Source organism: Nanorana parkeri, unplaced genomic scaffold (assembly GCF_000935625.1).
Source record: "Nanorana parkeri isolate BGI_ZX_2015 unplaced genomic scaffold, ASM93562v1 scaffold520, whole genome shotgun sequence".
NCBI classification, from domain to species: domain Eukaryota; kingdom Metazoa; phylum Chordata; class Amphibia; order Anura; family Dicroglossidae; genus Nanorana; species Nanorana parkeri.
Window position 1 is genome coordinate 436,545 of NW_017306788.1, and position 18,455 is coordinate 454,999.

Genomic DNA, 18,455 nt, shown 5'->3' on the forward strand with positions numbered 1-18,455 from the left:
TGACTATGTCACAGAGATTGTCATTTAACATGATGACATGTTTCTTTTTCTAAAAACCCGCCTAACTATGTGACAAATAAAAAAAAATGTATATACGGTAATCCCCCTATTACATCACTACTGGGCCTTTTCCTGCAATAAATACATAGAAATCTTTTAGCACAAATCTCACTCTCAAATATATTGTATGATTTGAATTTAGGCTTATTATTGGCTATTTACATTGTCCAAACCTTCTTAATGTGCGCCTTTATCCCCTTTCACCAAGGCTACATTTATATCAGGTGCGATTATACGTGTTTAACATGGTTTTCTAAATGCATATATGCAGTATATGAATCTAATGATTTCCAATGGCTCTATCCGCACTTTGCGTTTAGACACTTTTATCTGCAGTCAGTTGAGCTGTGTTTAGAATAAATAGAAGTCATGTGCGTCCAGAAATCGATTTTAACTTCTGAACACACGTAAACGCACACTATTTAACGCATCTAGCAGCATAAACACAGCATCTAGCCCGACAGACTTTTCTCTGGATATAAAAAAAGCAAAAATGCAAGTGGCAATTGTAAATGATGCCTAAATATCACATCAGCATGCAGCTCTGCCTGTGTATTTTTTACTGATATGTGCTAATATCAGGCGATATAAAAAAAAATTGCCACTGCCGCCATTTTATTTTACAGGGTTTCTGCTTTCACGTGCTATATCATTCTGGCGGGAAAGGGGGTACTGGGGTTTGAAGTAACGCCTTCCATACACTTTGCGATTATCGTACGATTGCGGGATTTCCCACGATTCTCGTACGATAATCGTACAGTGTATGGGCACCTTTAGAGTGCCTCCATTTACATCTGATTGTGTCTACGTCTGCAAAAAAAATGCAACAGAGTTCCGTATTGGTGGTCTGGAACGGGATGGATTGGAGGTAATCGGATGTAATGGGACACCTGTCCACTTAAATTCGACTGCCCATAGACCTAACACAGGTCCAGTTAGTTCAGTTTTTTCCTCCATTGCAAGATCACAAAAGTGACATTTGTTCCATAGTTCTCCAATCAAAAGGGCATGTGTGGATGGGGCTTGTGTGTAAGGAGCCTAAAGCTGACCATACACCTATAGATTATCTTCAGATTGTCTATGGTCAGATGGAAAAAGTGCAACAGATTCCTCCATCTACGCTAAACTGTGTGGCTGGAGAAATTTCCCACTGTGCCAAGCTTCCGTTTACTTAGCACAACCTCATCTTTTGTTTTATATCTTTTTTAAAAAGAGTATTATTTTGCGTTTCTGTGCACAAATTGTGCACAGAGGCTGCAGAAGCAGGGACACACAGCTGCTGCTGGGCAGACTTGACAGGTGTCATCAGGGGCCGGCTGCTTGAACCTGGAAAAGAAAGCTGGGTCCCAAAGACTGAGGAGAACCAAGATGGCGATGTGAGACTTGGGCTGTGGCAGACACGCAACATCTCTCCTGCCAAAAAATGTTTTCCTCTATCCCCTAGCAATTTTTTAATTTTCTGTATACAGCATTGCTGTGTACACACTCAGCCCATTCATGGCATCTCTAAGGGCCGGTGCACACTCAGGCGACACCTCACGGATTGCTGCGTGGTCAGGAGTTGCCAAGGTGTGAACCGATCGCGCTGTGGGCGCCATTATTTTCTAATGGCACCCCAGTCGCGTCGGGCGGATCGCGTGGTTTCCCGCTTCCGAACAGGATCGTGGCTTGAAGCCGCGCGGCAAGCGCACCCTGCATTGTGCAGGACTGCACGATTCTGCATCGCGGAGGTCTGCACCGGGCATCAATCACCATTCACACTGAGCGATTTGTAGTGCAATTTTCGCTCAAAAATCGCTCAATGTAGCTCGTCTAATGCATTTCTATGGAACTGTTCACATCTCACAGCTCAATGTCACCCGTAGCTTGTAGCTCAAGCTTGTCGCTCAAACATGACCTATTTTTCCAGTGGATTTTGTGAGATTTGGCCCCAATAGGCTTTGATAGACTACCAAAAGAAGCACTACGTAGTGCGACAAAATGTGCAATGTAGCTCAACTCAAATCAGCTATGGAAAAGCGTTTATGTGATGTAGCTCAGTGTGAATGGGTCATGTGGTGGGGAGGATGTGACTCCTGTGTGCATGCATCATCACTGGCCACCCAATGGTCAAAGTGGACTACCGAGAACCTGGAAATGATAGTGGCGATGGGGGACAGAGCTGAGGACCAAACATGGATCTGACAGCTCTGGAAAAGGCACATTTGTAGGGTAAGTGTACCCCAAGTTCTGCTTTATGGTTCATTTTAAGGGCTTATGCACATGGTCGCCTTTAAGCTGTCCATACACAATGTGAATTTCATCCGGTTCTTGATGAACCAGCCTCAATTTACACAGTGAGCGCCACTGTCGGCATCCTTTCGGCTGGAACCCCTCAATCAGTTGATTGAAGAAGCTGGTCAGAAATGAGCCAGTGGCAGAATACAATGAAGACATCGGGAGATTCCTCGATCAAGGCTTGTGGCCCGCTTAATTGTGCATATACTTGTGTACAGATACTGACTTCTATGGGAGGCTGTGTGCTGTGGCTCCCTGGTGAGGCAAAGACACAGGAATTGACATTGTGTTGCCACGTGCATGAGGCCTAATAACTTTATCCTGGGAAAATCAGAAAATCCCCATTTGTCGGTAATTCTCCTAAGTATAACTGATGTATCCTGTCACACCTCACACCCTTTGTGCATCCCCCATGCATTATTACACTCCCAATACAGAATTCTGACTGATATATCACCGTCAGAATGATGGTATCAACTGTAAATGGCTACACAGTGGACACATTCCTTCCATATTATTCCAGTCACAGGAAAGCACAAGCTCGGCCCGCCCCCTCTCCGTCACCACAGCCGCGTGCACCGTGCGGACGCTTCTCGCTTCCGGATTGGTGAATCCCTGCTTTCGCTCAGGGTGACGTCACGACCGAATCTATATAAGCCGAGCGGTGGCACACAGCGTTTAATCCTGAGGTGTTCAGAGGTAAAATGTGTCGTCTTCATCTACAGCTATTCACCGGAGTTACAGTCACCAATCCTACTATCAGACACCTCGAACCTCTACCGATAGCTCATTTTAGCCGTATTTCTGAGAGACGCTTTAGTAAAAAGTGCTCATCTATCGGCTGATTCATACTACACCGCGGCAATACAGAAAGAAACCACCGGCATCGCCGGACACCGGGAACCGGAGCGGAGAGGAGCGGCTACTGCGGGGCAGCAAACATGCCTAAGAATAAAAAGAGGAGCGCCGGCGCCGCCAGAACCGCGGGTGAGCGGGGACATTGAATGTATAGCAGGCCCGGGCAATGTGGCGCATGGAATGCCGGGAATGTTAGTTCTCTCGCTCTCATGCCAGGATTAGGTCACATGGGGGGTGGTTGCGCTTAAACTTCATTTCCCATAAGCTGCAGGTTGATTAAGCCGGTATTTTGTCCGGTTTCCAGATTGTGAGGTGGCGAGGTCTCCGGGGACAAACTTGGCGCACTAGAAACTGATGTAGTTTTATCAGATTCCTCATTTGTGTGGTGAGGGGTTGAAGTCCTTCCATAGATGCAGCAGTACCTATGTTTGACGACTATGTGGACACACCCCTCAATCATTGTTCTTAAAGTAGAACTTTTATTGTTTGGTTTTGATGGCGTGGGGAGGGATTAGAAGACCTGTTGAGTTTTTAATGCTGTCTGTGTCGCCATTAGAGAGACTGACCCTCTCTGTCCTCGTCAATTTTATTACTGAAGGTGAAAGAAAATTGCACATTGAGATGCCACCAGAACAGGAATCTAGGCAAAATCTTCCAATGGGGACACTAGTTCAGGTGATTCTGGCAACGATGAAGATTTCCCTCACTTTGTAGAGGTCTCCTAACTTCCTGTTGTGGCCATGGGAGAGGAAGTGCAGGGAGATCTCAATGGGACACATCAAAAACAAACCTGATGCGTTATAAAATTGCCTTCCTTTTTTCTAAAATAGAAAATAAATTTGCCTTTAGTACCACACTAAAGTGTATCTGAAGCTAGTTTTTTTTTCTTTTTCATTTATTTGGCTAGAGTAGGAAATTATTAAAGCCCCTGTCTGATTGGTTTTCCATGTGTGCTCCATTGGGCAGCCTTGCCTTTACTTCCTCTCTAGTTGTCACAGCAGGAAGTAAGCTGAAATCTCACCAAAGTAAAGGATATGCCCTCCTAGACCATCGCTGTTATGTTGTCTAATAGAAATGTTGACCTTGCGCTCCTTTCATTGACATTGTTCCCCAGAACCAGCAGAATGGTGACATGGATCACTTGAAAATCTTGCAGAGGTTCTGACTCTGTCCAAATGTGAACCCTCTATGACCGTGTGACACACGCATACTACATCAAAGGGAGTGGTCTTTCTTCTTAGGTGCTGCATATATGTGCACCAGTCTTTGTGCTGGAAGCTTGCACCATAGTGTGCTCTCAGCAAGGAGACTGTTCTGTTACCAACTGCTCCGGGTCTTGTACTCCTTATCATTAGCTGTAGGACCCTTCCCATCTCTTTCTCCTCTGTGCTGAAAATGGCATCCAGTGAGGGGAGTTTACGAAGACTGGAGCAGCCGAATAAGACAATCGATTACCCCTTTTAAAAAAAGTAAAACCGCTAGATCAGAGCCTGGACTAGGTCAGGGTTAGTGTTTTAAAGTTTATTTAGGGCCCTTTCACACTAGCCTGTCCCCTAAAACACTGTGGGGGGTATTTATCAAAACTGGAACAGATTTGCACTGCAACCAATCGGCTTTTCATTTTCAAATCTTACCTGAGCAAACTGTAGAGCGATGCTGATTGGTTGCCATGGGCAACAGCTCCAGATTCTGTCTGTTCCAGTTGTGATAAATGTCCCCCAATGTGTTAGTGGTTGGGCTAGTGCGTTGTGGCAGCTCCAGCAGTGTGCATTGTATTCGGCACTGCTGGAGCCGTCACTGTGTACACTTTTTTAAAACTGTGTACACTTCAGATTCCTGCAGAGAAGCGTGGCGATCTGCGGTGGCATCCAGTGCGCTGCAAAAAAATGCAGCATGCTGCATTTTTCCACAGTGCACAACCCAAAATGCAGTATGCACTTTTGTTTTTAGGCCCTTCTACAGGTTCAAATAACGGCACACATCTCCATAAACATCAGGAGTAGAAGGATTTATTTTTGGTGGTAGGTCAAGGTAATGGCAAGATGGATACAGCTGAATAAAAAAAGCAATTTTCAAAATATTCTGGCCTAGTTTTCCTTTGGTAAAAAAAAAATTGGGATATATCTATTAATATTCTACCAAATGAAGGCCCAATTTGTGATGAAAAACAGTCTATTTTACCTGGATACACAAAGTAGTTACAAAGGTATGTACAGTTTTACTAACACATGCCAAAGTTGCAGAACTGGGTTCAGACATTGATATTTGTTTTGCCCCCAGTCATGAAGTGGTTAATAGCAATGAGACAGAAATGGCTCACCATTAACCACTTGCTGTCTGGCTGTTGTAATTAAATGGCCAGGCGGTGGCTTCTTAAATGCAGGTGGGCATTTTTAGAAGTCGTTTCCGGCCCCGTCTGTGCCTGCCACCTACGACAAATCTGCTTGAACTATAAACAGCCAGCGGTGTCTGTAGAGACGCCCGATCGCTTGTATTGCGGGTGTGCGGCCTCCGCTGCTGCCAATCCTGAGTTCCACTCTGCCCGGTGTGTTCTGGCACCGGCACAGCAGCTTTGTCACTGGAGATCAGAGGAAGACCAGTATTTGACCTCCCTCCGACCTCCTCTCCGGTCTCTAAATGCAGGAAGTGATGTATATTACATCACTTCCGCATTCAGCTGTCATTCTCTGGCCACAGAAGCTGGTGAAGCAGATCTCTGCTTCATTAGCTTCGCAGGGGGTCCCTAAACGACATTAGCTGTCTTGGAGACCCCTGATGTCTCCATAAAGAGGACTGGTCACTATATATTGGCTATGGCACAGGGTTTTTTTTAGCCCCCTACGTGAAAGCAAAGTTAAATAAAAAAAAGTTTAATAAAAATGAATTACAAATTAGTCCCTTAAAAAAATGGTTAAAGTCCTGCATGCGAAAACTATACTTGCGCCACACATTTCACCGCTAAGGTTGGAGTGTGAGCAATAATTTTAGGGCCATCAATCACTAAACACTAAACTGATAGTTTTTTACGATTTCACTGGTGTGCACAATTTTGAAGCTTCACATGTTTGGTGTCTATTTACCAGACATGAGCCCGCCTTTTATTTTTTACTGAAAAATTGGGTAATAATCCTTTTACAGCATAGGAAAACAGTTTTTTTTTGTTCCTAAATTTTCTCTACTTTTTATATATAGTAAAAAAAAGAAAAACCGCAGTAGTGATTTAAATACCACCAAAAGAAAGCTGTATCTGTTGCAAAAAAAGCTCTAAAATTAATTTCAATGTACAGCAGCGCTGAATACTGAAAAATGGCCTGGACAGGAAGGGAGTGTAAACAAGTGGTTGAAATATAGAGAGGACCCCACTGAATACTTTCTAGAAACTGACCCTTGTGGGAATGTCTGATTCTTGGTCTCCTGCTATGCTCAGCGACTTCAGCCGCCAACCTCTGTCGTTTTACTGTAGTAACTTGGGGATCATGAGGGGGAACCACTGCAATCTGCAGAGGACTAGGACATGGACACCGTTGAAGTGTCTATTTCTGAGGAGTATTTAGTGGGCTATTTTCTTAGTAATGCAGTGTTCATTGGTGTGGGTGGCAAGAGAACCTAGCACATTTAAAGGGTTTCTAAACACTCCCGTTTTTGTTTGCCTACATCTACTGCTAGCAAGCAGGAGATATATGTAAAAAAAACCGCTTCCAACAGCGGTTTAAACTTACCCGGTTTTCGCCACGTGCACCCGCCCAAGAATCCGGAACTGCTCGGGCGGCCGCAAAGCATCTTGGGGCAGGCGCATGCGCAGTTTGGATTTTTGGCTGGGAGACGCAAGGTAAGTCTATCGATGCGTGCACCCGCATGCAGACACCGCGGGATTGGAATTGCCAGCAAGCAGAGTCAGCGCTGGATCGGAGAGCTGCCGCACCACTGGACGGAGGAAGAAGAGGAAGATCGGATTAAGAGACATAATTTAAGGTAAGTGCTAACATTAACATTGGGGGAGGGAAAAACATTTTTGACTTTACTGTCACTTTAAGGCAAAGGAAGTGTGAGCACTGATGACTTGTGCACTGGGCAGGTGACAAGTTGAACTGCTGCCCTTTGTTGCACATTGGTCTGACTCTGGCATGCTGGTAGCACAAAGGGTTTTCTTTATAGCAAATATGACTGGTAAAAGCCATTGCTTATGACTGTTTTTACAGCCTGGGTGCATTACAGTAATGGTTGTCAAAGATTCAATGCAGCATTAAAGTTAACCTGTGCCCACTGCACATTAAGGATCTACATTGTCTAAACAAGCAATACAATGACAATTTCCTCATTAACCTCTGTAGCTAGAGCATTGTAGAGAAAATTGTCTTCAAAGTTCACAACAGAAGCACTGAAATAGTTTTTATGGAGAGCAGATCCTATCGGCCTCCAAGTCTTACTGTAAACACAGCAGATGTTTAAAAGCTGTTAGAAACGAACAGAAATCTGTGCAGATGTTAGAGAATGAATAGGGTCACATCTCTTGCCTTGAAGAAGGGACCCTGTGTGGCCCCGAAACGTCGGCTCATGTTGGATTTCTGTGACATCATTGTCCATTAAAAGGACTCATTCATTTTAACTTATGGAGTGCTGGTGAGCTATTTTCTTCAATCTAGAGAATGAATAACTTCACAATTTAAACAGCAAGAGAGGTCAATGAGAGCTTGTTTGAAAGCATTTACTTTTTAAGAACATGCAAGTACTTTAATGTCCATAGTCTGGGCCAAGGTGCACTTTAAATCCCCTGTGACACAGTTTCATAATTTATATTTGGTAGAAACCTGGTATTGTATGTATGTTTAATAATCAATGTAAAATATTTTTATTGCACATTTCTTTCTCACAAATGTTTAGTCGGTTAACTGGACCTGTCCTGTAATGTTAAATATGTTTCACTGCTAATCCAAGTAGGTTTATAAGTACTGAGTGTCGGGAACATACCCCAGCATTTCTCTGTCTTTAGGCTTACAATTTCAGTCCGATATCACAAAGCAGTGACCTCTCAGGAGTGCTATGTAAGTTTGTGGCTTGCAGACTGGGCTTTCCTTTAAGGGCCCATTCACACTAGATGCAGTGTGTTCCGGCCCGATTCTGGCCAGAATGCACTGCCTCGCATTGCGGCCACCTCACTTTTTAGTGGGGCAGGAGGGGGTGTGTCGGGCCATTGAAGAGAATGGCGCCGTAGCCACGTCCTCCAGCCGCAATGTGATCGCCCGCACGGGATCGTAAGGCACATTGTGGTCCGGTGAGATCAAAATGCTGCAAGCACTATTTTGATCGCACCGGACCACAGGCACAATGTGCCGTGCGGGAGATCACATTGCGGCCGGAGATCGTGGCTACGGCACCATTTATTTCAATGGCCCGCCATGCCCCCTTCTGCCCCACAAAAAAGTGAGGCGGCCGCAATACGATGCATTGCGTTCTGGCCAGAATTGGACTGGAACGCACTGCATCTGGTGTGAATGTACCCTTAGCTGTTCATTTAGTTTGCTTAAAGTCCCCTTTTCATGTTTGGCGTGTCTGCTTTTGTCTCGACTTTCCTCAGACCCTAATTAGGCCCATCATGTGTTGCTTGTACCCTGATACGAATAGTAGAGCTGCAGCTAACGATTATTTTCAAAATCGATTAGTTAGCCGATTATTAAGTTCGATTAATCGGATAAAAAAAATGTAACATTTTTTTTTAAATGGCTCCAGTGATGGACTACTAGTTTGTATTGAGTGTAGTCCATCACAGGAGCAAGCTTGGAGCGGTGGAAGTAAAAAAAGAAAACAAGAGTGTGGAGTGCAATATAATGAATGAAAAGTGTAAAATTATACAGCAATGAATGCAGAATGGCAAACCCTGTGCCGATCATGGATGTGGGCGGTCGGTGAACGTGGGGCGGGGAGGAGATGCGGCGCACAGCGTGTGGAGCCGTGAACAGGGCCAACCAATCGGAAGCCAATTAATCGATGATTGAAAAAGTTGATAACTTTTTCAATAATCGATTATGTTGATTAATTGTTGCAGCCCTAACGAATAGTCTTTGCTTAAAGAGGAATTCCACTTTTGTTGAGAAAAAAAATCAATCTGTGTACATTGCAAAGATCTTAACAAACTGTTGCAGTTTCCTATGTTTCTGTTTCGGAAAAGCAGTTTGTTGCATTATGTCCTTTTCAAATTGATTCCTGAATGAGGATCTGGGTTCTTAGTGCTGGTTCACACCTGACCGTTTTGTAGTGTGTCCTACGCTCGATGAACGCACTACAAAACGGACCAAAATGTAAAAATCATTGAAGTGAATGGTATAGTTCCCACCTGTCCGTATTTCCGTCCGTCCCGAACGCACTACAAAACGGGCCACGCTTGAAAAGGTCCCGAAGCGTTTTTGATGCGTATTGGTCCGTTTTGTAACTGCCCCTCCCATTCGACAACCACCTCAGCATGTCCATCGCATGCACACACATGCCTCTGATACATACACACACACACCCATGCAGCAACACCAGGAAACATGGCACCCACGCCCACATTCCCCCTATATTTATCCCTCCACCAGCCTGTCACAACACACACAACAACCGGCTGGCTATTCCACACGTGGAATGAGGGAGGACATGCAGGTGGATGAGCCTAATTTTGCGCTCCCAAACTATCAAAATCTCTAAATTTGGCCTTCAAAAGTCTGTGTAAAGGCACCGTGTTAAGTTTCTTCTCCTATCCGGTTGAGCAGGAGAATGTTGAGATGGCCTGTTTATTTTTATATAAAATTTTAAGCTAATTTAACAATGAGTTTGTGTGGTTTTTTGAGGTTTAACACAAATTGTATTCAATTTATGATCTCTTATTTGTAGTTCCACAAACCGGTGTAGCTCCCAGATTGTCGATCACAGCTCGCTGCATGAGCAAATCGCCAGCTGACAGTGTTTATATGTAATTGGTGATTGATATGTACTGATTTATATTCATAAATTAGTACACATTTTAATTTCATACCTATAATTTCATACCTATAGCTCCAAAACGCTTCAAAACGCGCGTTTCTAATGTAAAAAAACGCACTAAAAACGCACATGAAAACGCACCAAACTCCGGGACGAAAACGCGCGTGTGACGCGCTTATGCAATACGCACAGGTGTGAACCAGGCCTTATAACCAGTTGGTGGGCTTCCTGTGTTGTATTAGGGAAAGGTGCAGTGTCTGCATCCCTTTAGCAGTAATTAACCCTTAGGGAGTATCACCAAAAATTACATTCCTATTGCAAGGGATGCCAAAAAGTATTCTTGTATCTTAGTGCAGACTTCTGGGAAAATCAGTCAGCCAATCACAGAAGCAGGAAGTGACATTTCTGGGGAGTTCTGTACATCAACTGCATACAGAAAGCCTCCGGTCACTATATTGCATTGAATTTGAAAGATTTAGAAAATTACAGCAGCTACAGTTTTAAATGTAAAGGTCATTTTTAATACATTACAAAATGGCTTGTGCGACAATTATATATACTAAATTTTAAAAAGGTTTTTCCATTAATGTTTTTAACCCCTTCATGACTGAGGCCTTTCTATTACATTTTTTGCACCCATGTTATATTCCACATTTTAGGCCTGAAAATTACTTAAAACCCCCAAGCCAAGACCCTATAGAATGAAATGGTGCAGTTGCAAGTTTTTATGTTGCACGATATTAGCGCAATGCCTTATCAAACCCCCCAAATTTAGTGAAAGATGCCCCAAAACACAATACCCATTTGTTCAATAAAATATAAAGGATGAGGTTATGAGTAAATAGATACCCAAAATGCCCAGGTTAAAAATTGTGTGCATCCGTGAAACGGTGATAAAATTTAGTACCCCAAAAAGACTATAGACAACGCTTTAAAAGCCCCCACAGGCAATCAGTTTAGAGATACCCAAAAATACCTAGAATTATTGCTCTCTGGCGTGCGCGGCGATACCCTACCTGTGTAGCGCATTTGTTTTCATACGTAGGCGCACCCGACGTGTGAAGACGTGGGGCCAGGGGACTTTAAAACATTTTGTAAAATTATTTTTAGATTTATTTTAATTTTAAAAACGTATTTTTTTTTTTTACTTGCCATCACATAGCAGATGGTGGTGACAGGTGACTTGATAGCAGATGGTGACAGGTACTCTTTAAGGTGATGCAGGGGGGTCCAAAAGCCCCCCTGTGTCACCTTTACACTCCAAATAAGCTATTGAAGTGCAGATCGCTCTTCAATAGCTTATAGCTGGGCTTCAGGAGCCCAGCACTGACTGCTATGGGACCGGAAGTGATGCAATCTGCATTGAACGGAGAGGGGATCGACGAACTGAGGTTTGCCCATCTCCTCCCCAGCTTCCCCCTGACACCAGAGAAGCCGGGCCCGTAGGAGGGGCAACTGAGCCCGGGAAACACGGGGGTGTTGGGCGGGGGGGCCCGTTTTCCGGATCGTAGAAGCGATCTGGCTGAGAGTCCCGGGAGTCTGTTTAACCTCTTCAGAATTCATGACGGGATTATCCCATCATGGGTCGTGAACGGGTTAAACTCAACTTGTCCATAAATGAGCTAATGCTATTTCCTCTTCTCCATGTCCCCCCCCGCTTATTTCTATATTACAGCCAACAGCACAATGATCAACTCCTCCCCTCACCCTGGTGCTCGGTGTAATCCTTGATTCTGACCTCTCCTTTCTACCCCACATCCAATCACTGTACAAATCTTGCCATCTCTTTAACATCTACAAAATCACTACCTTGTATTCTCTCGCTTTGACTGCTGTAACTCCCTCCTTGTTGGCCTACCACTACACAGGCATCCCACCTTCAGTCTATCATGAATGCTACTGCCAGATTCATTCACCTTACCAACCGTTAGTGTCTGCCGCCCCTCTCTGCCAATCTCTCCACTGGATTCCACTTGCCCAATTAATACAATTCAAAAATAATAACAATGGCATACAAAGTAGACATGTGATCCAGCAAACAATTAGTTTAGTTTTGTTTCGTTTTGATTCCGAATGTGCGTTATTTCATTTTTCGGGATTCGGGTCCGAAATTTAATTCATTTCGGGATCCGGATTTGGAAAAATTAGTTAGCGGTATTCCGGTCAAAATTTTTGTTTCGTTTCATTCGTTCTTTGCAGCAAAATGACATTAGGAGGCCCGTAGAAGCGATCTGGCGACAGCTGAGTCGCCAGACTCGCTTCTACTGTAAAGCCGATAGTCGGCTTTACAAGTTTAAACCCAATGTACAAGGTAAAAGCCGCCGAGAGTCTGTTTAAACAGCCCTGATGTCAGCGACGTACACTGTACGTCGTTGGTGGTGAAGGGGTTAAGGTGGAGCTACCTTTTAAAATCTGCACATTTTGAGTTGTCGTCTATATCCTCCTTTCTGCAAGTCATCCTGTGCTTACTCGCCCTTTCTGGTGAAGCTGTCATGATAAAGGCATGATGTAGGCTGTAGCTGATGGCACGATTGCAGAAATCAGCTGGTTAGCATGCACTAGTAGTCTGATAAGAGTAGGAGGAAAGTTGTACTTGGGAAAGACAAATACAATTGCAGAAGTTGGAAAGGTGGAAAAATCAATAGTAAGTAAACATTCCAGTACTATATATGGAGGCTTGCCGTGTGTAAATTCTCTTGCTTTTGTAGCGAATGGTTGGTTGAAGTGTGTTTCTATAGGGATTTGTAAATGACCAGCAATACTGTCTATTTGGCTGTACACTTCACATCTGTTTAGATCAGGCATAGCATTGAGTAAATAGAAAAGCAATGATCAAACATAAGCATAGCTGGCGTCTTAATCTGTCCTGTATGATTTGGACACATGAAACATTTAATAGTGTGTGTAGCATTACTGTCGGCTGCTTAACTTCCAAGATTAAATCTTCTGGCTGAATAACTTGTATGTGCCTGTCAGGATGGTAACTTTAGGAATTAATTTGCTTAGGGGTTACCATAATGTAGCATAATGCTGAATTCTGTAGGCGTGAAAGCAATTGAAGTTTGAATTCACTGTGCCTTGTCTTGCCACAACTGGTCAGCCTACATCCGAGGCTTTTCACACAGGTTTTTTGCTTTGCATTTCTCTGTAAAGCTGAACTTTTATCCTAAATGCACAGAATGTTCTTGGTCTGTAGATCATACCTTGTAGCTCTATCTTGTAATCTGCTTCTATATTCTGTCTCCTTCTTGATGTACAAGCTCATATCTGCCTAAATTCCCAGCATCTATAAGATAATGTGTAGGACCCTCATACTGCTGGGTGGGTAGACTGCTTAGCATATTTCTAGCCTGTGATATTAGTGGCTTGTGCACTTAGAGATGTTTTCCTGGGTAGGAATTGAATATTTTCCTGAGTAGATTGGGGGACACAAGTCTTATTCTGCAGTGCTACTGTGTATGGTCCCCTGACTAATGTCTAAGGATGGGCTCTACCTTTAGTAAGCCAATGCCTAATGTTTGTGACATATATTAGACGGCGTTGGCATTTGAGGTTGTACAAGCAGGGAGCAGCGTTCTGCTTTTTTTTTTTTAACCCCTTCGTGACTGACGACGTACAGTGTACGTCGCCAGCATCGGGGCTGTTTAAACAGACTCCCGGCGACTTTTGCCGCCGGGACTCTGTTTAAACTTGTAGAGCCGACTGTCGGCTTTACAACAGAAGCGATCCTGGCGACTTACCTGTCGCCAGATCGCTTCTGCGTCCCGAAGAAGGGGCCGCCCCCCCAATAACATGGGTGCAAAAATGGAAAAAAGGGCCTCAGTCATGAAGGGGTTAAAGGCAGGTTCTTGTCTAATATGCTATAAATATGAACATGGATTTGAACACCTCCACTTTTCTGCCCCCCAAAAAAGTTGCCTCGACCAGGGCTGCACAGTTTAGTTACCGTGGCGGCAAACTGGTAAGACTTCAATTAGGCTTTGAGATCTATCTATGGAAAGAGAACCTGTCTGCCTTAATCATTCTACAGTATTATAACTATTCCTTTCATGATATTAAACTGGCCATAAATTTTTTGAGGGCAGCGGTTTTTGGTTTCCAGACACCCCTCAAACAACCACACCTTATAAACAGACCGCAAAAACTATTGCTGACATCTGCGCATCCAAGCTTTAACTTACTCCGTCATGCAGCACTGTACCCTGTTGAATTTTAGATCTTTCTTTTGGTGGTATTTAATAACCAATTGGCTTTTTTTTTTTTGCAATATGAAGGGGGGAAAAAATATTTTGCTTTCTAGTATAAAACATAACAAATAAGAATGCCTGGACACCTGATGAGTAAAGTGAGATGTCCTGTATGCTAACCGCAGCCATTGTTTTTATAGTGTGATTCTGTGATTGGTCACAGCAATCACATGGTACAGAAACCCTCATTAGCTCTGTACCCTTTGTGATCTGCACTAATCAGTGGACAGTACCGTTTTTGTGCATCAGAGGGCATACACAAGCACATGAGGAAAATGTATGTTTTAAATCTTTGTCCTGCCCTAGGAAGGCTTCCATCTGTTTTTGTGAAACGGGCAGATGAAAGTAGTTAAACCAAAAGACCCTAGACTGACCAATCGCAGCTTGCTCTCAAGTATGGAGCAATACAAATGGATAATCTGTCACATCAGACTGTACACACAACTATCCCCTTGTCAAGTGACTGAGGCTTAGAGAGGAGAAAGATATGAGATGGAGGTAGAATGTGAGCATTATCAGAGATTGAGGAAAGCTTGGAAAAGTGACAATATTTTGGAAGAAGAGTAAAAGCACATATGAGAACCAGCAACTTGCATCTGGAAGAGGAATGGAAACTGTGCAAGGATAGGTAGCAGATCTGTAGGGAAATTGGAGAAGACGTGCATACGGCAAAGAGCTAAAATGTAGGGAGAAGGTGCGCAAAGCCGGTAAGCATCTTGGATGTGTAGCTGGTATGGGGAGAATGTGAGCAAATGACATGTACTGAGTTGTGTAGGGTCAGCCTCCAATTTCAGTGTTTAATTTACATGTGAAATTTTGGTGTTTTAACTTGTACTTTCCTGTCCGTGTGCATGTACTGTACTGGGTCCTTGAGAAAGCAGGTGTGTTACAACTTTTGCCAAATCCGATTTATCTTGTCTATGGCACAGTCTGTATGAATGTGAAAGGTGTAGGGACAATCTAAAATGTTTTTTCATCATTTGATTTCAATACTGCAGATTAGTTTGTGGTGGAGGTGCAGAAAGTTTGTGTGGAAACCGTGCTGGTTTAGTTTTTTAGTGGTTATATTTAAGAGGTGGTCTTGGCTTGTGAACTTTAGGTTTTGCAGCTGGAAACCTGTACATATAGGGTAACTTTCTCCTTGATACTTAGGATTTGTTCACACCATAAGCAGTGCGTTCCGGTCCGATTCTGACCGGAGTGCACTTCCTCGCATTGTGGTCGGCTCACTATTTTGCCGGGCAGGAGGGGGCATGGCGAGCCATTGAAGTGAATGGCACCTTAGCCTAGCTCTCCGGCCGCAATGCATCGCCCGCACGGGATCACAAGGCACATTGTGCCTGCGGTGCAGTCCAGTGCGATCAAAATGCTGCAAGCACTATTTTGATCGGACCGCACTGCAGGCACAACGTGCCTTGTGATCCCGTGCGGGCGATGCACTGAGGCCAGAGGGCGTGGCTACGGTGCAATTCACTTCAATGGCCCGCCGTACCCCCTCCTGCCCGGCAAAAAAGTGAACCGGCGCAATGTGAGGCAGTGCACTCCAGCCAGAATCTGACCGGAATGCACTGCTTATGGTGTGAACTAACCTGTTGGGGATTTTCAGCAACAGACTTTGACCTTGCGGGCGAATTATGGCGTTCCTTAAAATCTCAACCCTCTAGATCAGCCTTTCTCAATCAAGGTTCCTACAGAGGTTGCTAGGGCTTCCTTGAGAAGGGAATAGCATAATGAATCTGCCTCCTGCAATGACCCCTGATGTAAGGAGGCCCTTCTAAACTGACCACTAAGGTGGGAGCCATGATTACTGTCTGCGTTATTTCATTTTATTGCAAGATTACTGAAAGATATTTTGTTGTATACAGCAGGCTATGTAAAATAAAATCTGCCCTAGGTGTCTAATGCAATAGGTGCACCACAATATTCATTTATTTTTAAAACTTTCTACAATATTTAAGTACATTGTAGAAAGTACATTAGCCTTTAAAAGGCTAATGTACTGGGACCTGTAGTTTTAATCCTTAGCTAGGATTCCATTAAACCTCATTTCCAGGGTTACTCTGGGGTAAAAAGGTTGAGAAATGCTGCTCTAGTCCAGGGAGGCAGCGCAAATGCTATAACAGGGCTAGGAAGCCTCTGCACTCCAGCTTTGCTAAACCTACAAATCAGATCATGCCTCTGCGAGTCATGCCTGTGGCTCAGTCTTGCTGTGCCTCATGGGATTTGTAGTTGCACAACAGCTGAAGTGCCATGGTTGCCTTTGACAGCATATGAACATGTTTGGTATGGGGAAAACGGGGGGGATTGCTTGTTCAGTCATTCTTGCGTTGGATTAGCATTTTTTAATGGGCAATGTTATGAAATTTTTCTTTGTAGGTGGTCGGCAGAAAAATCTCTGTCCATATAGTGATGATGATTCCTCACTCGAAACCATGAGCCAGTGCAGTAGTTTTAGTGATGCTGCCAGCCTTCAGGATGATGGTAAGTTGTAATAAATGATTAAATGCCAAAACGTTAGTGTTAATGCTGAACTCCAACTAAATACAGTTAAAGTACATGTATGCGAAGCATTTAAACTGAAGCTGGGGGGTTGACTCTACTTTATCGCATTTAACCACTTGAAGACCGCGGTGTTTCACCCCCTTCCTGGCCAGGCCATTTTTCAGTGTTCAGCGCTGCAGTACTTTGACTGACGTTTATTCAGTCATGCAACGCTGTACTGAAATGAATTTTATACCATTTTTTGGGGACAGATAGAGCTTTCTTTTGGTGGTATTTAATCACCGCTGGGGTTTTTATTTTTTACTATATAAAACAAAAGTACCCTACATTTTGTAAAAAAAAACATGTTTCCCTATAAAATGTTATGAAACATTTATTTTCACCCGAATTTTTTGGTATACTATAAAAGACGTGGTCACGTCGTGTAAATAGACACTAAATATGTCAACCTTTAAAATTGCGCGCGCCCGTGAAATCGCAGAAAACGACCGCAACCAAAATTGGCCATAGGCGACACTTTAAACGTTTTTACCGCTCATGAGTTTAGTGTTATCAGTGATTGATGGCCCTAAAATTATTGCTCTCACTCCGACGTTCGCGGCGATATGTAACATGTGCTGCATAATAGGCGCAATCGTCGTTTTCGTACATAGGCGCACCCGACGCATGTTTGCATGTGGGGGGGGGGCAGGGACTTTAAAAAATGTTTTATGTAATTTTTTTTTATTATTATTTGTGAATATTTTACAACTTTATTGCTATAATCCCCTATGTAATAGCCAGTTCACCAAACAGGTCCTCTTTATGGAGACATCAGGGGTCTCCAAGACCTCTGATGTCACCTAGGGACCCCCACAGAAGCTGATGAAGCAGAGATCTGCTTCATCAGCTTCTCTCCGGTGTTCTGCACCGGAGAGTGACACTGAATGCAGGAAGTAATGTAATATACATCACTTCCTGCATTCGGGGACAGGAAGAGAGATCAAAGGGAAATCGAGTAATGATCTCCCTTTGATCTGCTGTTAGAGCGTCGCCGTGCCGGTCCCAGCCGCACCGGCCACATCGGATCACGGACCGGCAGCGGCGACGAGGAGACGGCGGGACAGAGGTACGGGGGGGGGGGGGGGGGAGGCCGCACACCCGCAGCTCCTGCAAGCGATCGGGCGTCTCTAGAGACGCCTGATCGCTTGTATGTAAACAGCCATCGCTGGCTGTTTACATGCTCACAGTTTTCCCTCTCGTGTGCGCGCTGAGTGCCGCACACGAGAGGGGGGAGGGGCAGGACGTCTTAAGACGCCCTCCCGCTCCTAGCAGACGTCCGTCCGGCCGTTCACAAACGGCCATGGACGGAAGGTGGTTAAAGTAGTATTAAACTCTCAAACTGAATCCAGATCAAACGAATACACATTGCCCTCCAAAGCATTGCTTTACTTTTTTGCCAAAGCACTTGTCCTGTCCAGTAAAAGATCACAAGGGACAGGGCAGACTCCAACAAACTGTTAATCTACTAGTTGCATGGAGGAGAGATGGGGGGGGGGGGGGGGTTGGGGGGGG

The 18,455-nt window shown here is 44.2% G+C and overlaps 1 protein-coding gene across 2 annotated transcripts in view; it reads left to right on the forward strand.

Annotated features, from left to right (window-relative positions):
* The first annotated feature begins 2,982 nt into the window (after positions 1 to 2,982).
* Positions 2,983 to 18,455, forward strand: part of IFRD1 (interferon related developmental regulator 1) — a 30,621-nt gene continuing 15,148 nt past the window's right edge. The window contains exons 1-2 of one of the 2 annotated variants that reach the window (XM_018561378.1): positions 2,983 to 3,324; positions 16,776 to 16,880. In XM_018561378.1, coding sequence (XP_018416880.1) covers positions 3,279 to 3,324; positions 16,776 to 16,880 — 151 coding nt within the window. In that variant the 5' untranslated portion in view covers positions 2,983 to 3,278. The remainder of the gene's footprint in view (positions 3,325 to 16,775; positions 16,881 to 18,455) is intronic. The other variant, XM_018561377.1, reaches the window with a different exon arrangement.